The 7,012-nt window shown below is 43.7% G+C and overlaps 1 protein-coding gene across 1 annotated transcript in view; it reads right to left on the reverse strand.

Annotated features, from left to right (window-relative positions):
* LOC130108262 (calcium/calmodulin-dependent protein kinase type 1D-like) overlaps positions 1 to 7,012 on the reverse strand; it is a 14,546-nt gene extending 7,534 nt beyond the window's left edge. Inside the window, exons 1-5 of the mRNA XM_056275149.1 lie at positions 6,927 to 7,012; positions 2,814 to 2,939; positions 1,506 to 1,580; positions 1,127 to 1,265; positions 381 to 504 (exon numbers count right to left, since the gene is read on the reverse strand). Of these exons, the coding sequence (XP_056131124.1) occupies positions 381 to 504; positions 1,127 to 1,265; positions 1,506 to 1,580; positions 2,814 to 2,939; positions 6,927 to 7,012 (550 nt within the window). The remainder of the gene's footprint in view (positions 1 to 380; positions 505 to 1,126; positions 1,266 to 1,505; positions 1,581 to 2,813; positions 2,940 to 6,926) is intronic.

Consider the following 7,012-nt stretch of genomic DNA (forward strand, 5'->3'; position numbering starts at 1 on the left):
ATCCGGCTTCCCACCCGCAGACACGGCCAACTGTGTCTGTAGGGACGCCCGATCAAGCCGGAGGTAACACAGGGATTCGAACCGCCGATCCCTGTGCCGGTGGGCAATGGAATAGACCGCCACGCCACCCAGATGCCTTCTTAAATATTGGGTGTATGTACAGTAAACATACAGAAAACAGAGACTGGAAAGGTTTGAGTCACATTAGCTCGGCATGTACCTGCATTTACATGCTTGCAGTCTCACACACACACACACACACACACACACACACACACACACACACACACACACACACACACACACACACACACACACACACACACACACACTACATATATGGTATACAAACAAGTAAGTGCAGGTAAAACACGACTCACCGACATAGCCTGGTGTGCCGCATGCTGTGGACATCACGCCGTGGTCCGACATCTTAGACAGGCCGAAGTCGCTGACCATGATCTTAGCTTTCTCATCTGCACTGTAGTACAGCAGGTTCTCTGGCTGCTCCCACAGTGTGTGTGTGTGTGTGTGTGTGTGTTGAGGGCATGGGGAAAGGATGGCAGAAGTTAGGGGATATGAAGATGTGACCATGAAAGAAACACAACTCTAGAAATACACTAGCCTGCTTCTGAGAACACAACAATGGTGTTGTCTGCATGTGTGAAAAATAAAACCTGTTTAAACTGAAATGACATGCCTGTTTATTTGTCTGTGTGTATGTTGTGTGTGCATGTTTTGTGTGTGAGTGTGCTTGTGTGTCTGTGTGTGCATGTGTGTATGTTGTGTGTATGTGCATGTGTGTATGTTGTGTATGTGCAAATGTGTGTATATTTTGTGTGTGTATGTGTGTGTGCATGTGTGTGTGTCTGTGTGTGTGCATGCATGTGTGTGTATGTTGTGTGTGTGCATGTGCGTGTGTTTGTATATATTGTGTGTGTGTGTGCATACGTGTGTACGTGTATATGTAGTGTGTGTGTGTGTGTGTATGTGTGTGTGTGCGCATGTGTGTGTATGTTGTGTGTGTACATGTGTGTGTTTGTATATATATTGTGTGTGTGCATACGTGTGTACATGTATATGTAGTGTGTGTGTATGTGTGTGTGTGCGCATGTGTGCATCCTACCTTGAGGTCCCTGTGTACTACACTGTTCTCGTGGAGGTAGTCGACTGCTTGGAGCACTTGTCTGATCACCACGCTGGCATCCTTTTCTGTGTACACCCCCCTGTCCAGGATACGGTCAAACAGCTCTCCTCCTGACACCCTGGACACACACACACACACACACACACACACACACACACACACACGCAATTACCTCTATTGTCACCATGTTATCTCAGCACAAACATGCAATATTTATGATGAAATTCAAGCCTCCACCACCACCATCATAATTGTTGCCGCCACTGTTAAGTCCCATCACCCTCCACACTCAGTCCACATGTTCTCTCTGTCTAGGTCAGACACTCTCATAATGCTCCAACAGGTAGGGTCCACTCACAGCTGCATGACCAGGTAATAATGTGTTCGACTCTCATAGAAGTCCTCCAGCCCCACCACGTTCTCGTGTTTGATCCTGAATTGAGGGAGAGAAGACCACCGTTATCATCAGGCCTTGTCTGCAAAGAAATCAGTGGACCTGCAGGGGGTGTGTGTGTGTCTGCGTGTGCCTGTAACCTTTATGGGGACTGTCCCAACAGGAAGCCTGATTTGATTTGGGCTTATCAACCGATGAACCCATAATGCACATTTCATATAAAATATGCAAATTACATAAAAATAAGCACACAGAAGTAACCAAACCATCAGGGAAAATGTAGATTAAGAGAGTCGACGTGGGTGTAGAAGGTGAATATGGACAGCGGTTCGTAGTGTTGGGTGATGCTGACAGAATCAAATATCACAATATTTTCAACTGAACACCTCCATATCAAATAATGTGATGATATTTTGGAGACGACTGTTGGTGCTTTCATAGGTTATTGACACTTCCTGACACACAAGAACATTTTAAGAAATGATCATCAGTAGTGTGGATATGACGATCCAGTGAATAGAAGCATTTGTTGATCGTTTCCCTCGGCTAAAACAGTGCAATACGTTCAGGTATAATTTTAGAGTAATGCAGGAATTGACAACATATAAATTATATCAATATATTACAATAAACAAAATTCCGGATGATATCTATTCTCATGTCACGCTACCAGTATTATAACGACATATTGCCCAGCTATACTGGTTTGAGTAATGATATGTTGCCCAGCTATACTGGTTTGAGTAATGATATATTGCCCAGCTATACTGGTTTGAGTAATGATATATTGCCCAGCTATACTGGTTTGAGTAATGATATATTGCCCAGCTGTACTGGTTTGAGTAATGATATATTGCCCAGCTATACTGGTTTGAGTAATGATATATTGCCTAGCTATACTGGTTTAAGTAATGATATATTGCCCAGCTATACTGGTTTGAGTAATGATATGTTGCCCAGCTATACTGGTTTGAGTAATGATATATTGCCCAGCTATACTGGTTTGAGTAATGATATGTTGCCCAGCTATACTGGTTTGAGTAATGATATATTGCCCAGCTATACAGGTTTGAGTAAGTGGCAAGTGTGTGTATGTATGCCTGCATGCGAGTGTACTGATTGGCCCAGGGATGGGATACGAATCAGGTCAGAGTAAATGGGGTGGGGGTGAGACTGACCCTGGATCTGTGTGTGTGTGTGTGTGTGTGTGTGTGTGTGTGTGTGTGTGTGTGTGTGTGTGTGTGTGTGTGTGTGTGTGTGTGTGTGTGTTACCTCCTCAGCACGTTGATCTCATTCTCCAGGTTGCTGTGAGACAGGTGTTTCTTCTTCAGACATTTCAGGGCATACAGGTTTCCCGTTGTCTTCTCTCTCACCATGAACACTTCGGAGAAAGACCCGCTACAGGCAGACACAGACACGGGACCAGAGACAGACGGGGAGCAAGAAAGGGGGAGCAGAAAGTGAATTGCTGAAGCTGTAAATTTCCGAGACTATTCAACTGAAATTAATGGGGCCAAAACACCAAAAGCTCTTCCTGTAAATGTGAACAAGTATGACGTCATGAGTTTGTGCGTTCCCTCCCCCCTGACTGGCTGGGCATAGCTCATCAGGAGTGTGGATAGCACATTCAGAACCACATTCTTTTTTTCTATTTGTTGGCGGCTCACATGAGAAACCGAAAGTGTAACATGATATATAAATAGCAGTGGTGCAATGTAACCCTGTACAGTCCAGTACAGCGGGATTAGTCTTAAGACCCTTTACATAAGACCTAACCTCAAAGTTCAGCACAGTATCACCCAATGGTGGTGGCTCGATTTAGCCACAGCCTGAAGCCAGAATGAACTCAGATAGATGACTATAGTTAAGGGTTAAGTAAACACATGAGCGTGTGTGTGTGTGTGTGTGTGTGTGTGTGTGTGTGTGTGTGTGTGTGTGTATTGCTGGGTGTTTTTGGAGGTGGTGCTGAAAGTCCCTTAATTAATATACACATATTGTAAATTAAATCACCAAGATTTAACCATTAAATTCAGCTCAATAATAAATTAAATTGCTTGTTGATCAATTAGATGGTGAGGGAGGACATGCAGGTAGTTGGTGTGACAGAGGAAGATGCAGAGGACAGGAAGAGGTGGAAATGGAAACAGGTGCAGCTGGAAGGAGAATGAGAAGCAGAAGAAGAAGAAGAAGAAGGAGCAGCAGCTTGTTGACCAATTAGATTTATGTTTCAATACTACAGTCAATAGCATTACAGTCTGGTTTAGAGCACTTCATAGTACTGAGACAACTCTTGTTAAGGTCACTAATGACCTACTGCTGACTGCAGACAGAGGTGACTGCTCGATTTTGGTTCTTTTAGACTTAAGTGCCGCCTTTGACGCAGTCGATCACAACATCCGCTTACATCGCTTAGAGACTTGGGTTGGCATCAAGCGTTCGGTTCTTAGCTAATTACGCTCTTACCTCACCAAGAGAACTATTTCTGTTGTTCTGGGCAACTCTACCTCCTCGGTGGTGCAGTTAAGTTGTGGTGTCCCCCAAAGGTCAGTTCTTGGTCCCCTTCTCGTCTCTTTAAACATGCTGCCTCATTGGCCAGGTCATTCAAAATCACGATGTGCTCTACCATTTTTATGCTGATGACACTCTGGTATACATGCCACTAAAACCAACAGATCCTAGCGCCCTAGCAAATCTCACAGTTTGCCTCTCTGACATTAAATCCTGGATGTCGGAAAATTTCTCAAATTTAATTCTAAGTCTGAAGTCGTTCGGTTCGTTCCCAAAAGTTTCATCATCCCTTATTTTTTACTAATCTTGGTGGTCTGTCAGGTAGTCTTAAGCAGGCTGCTATCAATCTTGGGGTAATAGTCGATGCTAACCTCGGTTTTGATAATCAAATCAAACAAGTTGTTCAGTCATGCTTTTCCAGCCCAAGCTTATCTCCAAAATTAGGTCATTTTTATCAATTGCCGATCTGCAAAAAGTTGTACATGCTGTTATCTATTCTCGGCTTGACTATTGTAGTGCACTTTACTCGGGGTGTCAGCAAGGGCTCCCTCCACCATCTGCAGTTGGTACAAAACTCCGCTGCTCAGCTCATTACCGGGACAAAGAGGCATGACCATATCACTCCTGCGCTTGCCTCCCTATACTGGCTCCCTGTTATATTTCGATTTGATTTTAACATTTTATTGCTCACTTTTAAGGCTTTAAATGATCTTGGTCCAGCACACATTTCTGATTTATTGACCTGGTATACGTCCTCTCAAACATTAAGTTCTGCAGATTGAGCCCTGCTGGTTATTCCCAGGTCTCGGTTTGTTACAAAGGGTGACTGGGGTTTTGCTGTTAGAGGCCCCACACTATGGAAATCTCTTCTTGTTGAACTAAGACAAACCAAGTCTCTAGCTTCTTTAAAATCTCGTTTTAAAACTTTTCTTCTTATGAAAGCTTTTACAAATGTTTGATATTTGTTTTTATTTATTTATACTGTTTTTATTTTTACCCATACTTATTTGGTCTTACTCTTATTTTTGCCTTGTCAGGTTTTATTTTTTTGTAAAGCACTATTATTATTATTATTATTACTACTACTACTCCTACTACTACTACTACTCGGTTAACCTATTTAAACAACCATGTTTGGTTTAAGTCAAAAAGTAAAGTAATTGAAAAATGAAATCACTAATTTTTGGATAACTCCACTGCTTTCATGATGATGATGATGATGATGATGATGCTTTCACAGTCGCCATAAAATAATGTAAAATGCCAATAGCTGTTTTTATAGGCTGCTTTGCAAACCATGTTGTGAGTTTTCATCAGTAAAAATCTATGACAGCTGTGACTTTTTCCATTAGGAATGGGCGAGAGAGCATGTGGAGCAGGGACGACGTCAGTAAGTGCCAGTCTAAATGGGCAACCAGACTACTTTTACCATAGCCACAGTAAAACACATGGGGTCACTACTAAACTACCAACAATGCCACACCTGTTGAAGGCCCACATCACAAATCTGGTTTTGCTTTAGGCCTCAGTAGAGATCAACGTTATCTTTTAATTGTTAAGATAGCCAAACCAGCCTACCTTGATATCTGCACTAAGCATCCAGGACAGGGTGTGACGCCTTTGGCTAGATATCGGCTTGGCACAGGCATCCCAAATCTTAGTTGGAACTTAAAAACATCAGCCAAAACTCAGGCAATGGCAACAGCAACGTGAGTCAAGGAGTAATCCAAAAACTTGGCCGTCACACCTCAACATCCATACTGCTGGTTCAGAGGTCCTGAAGGGTTTCAGTACCTGTTGTTGTCACTATCATGCTTCAACAAGGGGGGGGGGGCTGCCTCACAGAAATGCAAACTAAAAAAGTAATAACAACACACTTTCCAACATATGTTTTAGTCCTTACATAACTCCCAAACCCCAACGCAACACAAACACACCCTTACACAACACCAGTTTATCTCACATGTGCACAGACATGCACTTGCTGCCTGCCGGTAGCGCCTGCTCACCGTGTACCCTTGCAACACTTACAGACAGAAACACACGCGCTTAGACCGCTAATCCTTATAATTGACTGGTGCTAAGATGTTCCTCTGCTGCTCCACTCTGACGTCAGAGCTCAGCCCCCCCCCCCCCCCCGCACACACACACAGTTGAACACCTGACTTATTCACATCCAGCCGAAGAGGGCAGTAATCAGCTTTGAGACAGAATAATGACTGAGAGAGATTCAAACAGAGATTTAGAGACTTAGAGAAAGACTTAGAGAAAGAGATACAATGACTCAGAGAGAGCTACAGACTGCAGGTATGAGACCAGAAACTCATGGCTAAACTCACATGGCAGAGCCAAACAGAGCCAAATAAGACCGGTATGTTTCTCGTGTGAAACAACCAACAATCTAATGACAAATGCTGTATTGCAATCTCTAAAAGAAGAGGTAAAACGCTCCTCCAGACGATGCATGTGGCACAGTCTCTTGGCAAGTTCAGCTGTCGGTTGAGAGGATACAGAGACAGTGTAAGAGGCTTCATTGATAAAGTCAGCCTCGGTTTTGCTAATTGGCTAATCTAGATGTCTGTCAGACCTGTTGAGAGGGATTACGCTGGACGTGTGAAGCCCATCTGGGCCCTGTTGACTGAGAACGGATGAAGCATTTGTAGAACCAACCAATTCAATCCAGTAACGGCTCCCTCGGGCGAAGAGCGCCGCTTATTACCGGCCACTCGTTCATAAACACTAAAGGCCGGATCATCGATAGAGGCTTGTTAAGCATGAAAAGACAGCGAGCGGAAACCTCTTTTCGTAGCGTGTGGCGTGAAATGTGCACTGTGATTTAAAAGGTGCTGCACATAGTGGGCAAGGATGTCTACTCACGCTCCCATTTTCCCCTTGAAGTCAAACACCTCCTTGATGTTGTTGGTGTTTTTCTTCCAGCTGCAGTTAATCTCCTTGCGCCCCAT

This window comes from Lampris incognitus, chromosome 2, assembly GCF_029633865.1.
Source record: "Lampris incognitus isolate fLamInc1 chromosome 2, fLamInc1.hap2, whole genome shotgun sequence".
Lineage (NCBI taxonomy): Eukaryota > Metazoa > Chordata > Actinopteri > Lampriformes > Lampridae > Lampris > Lampris incognitus.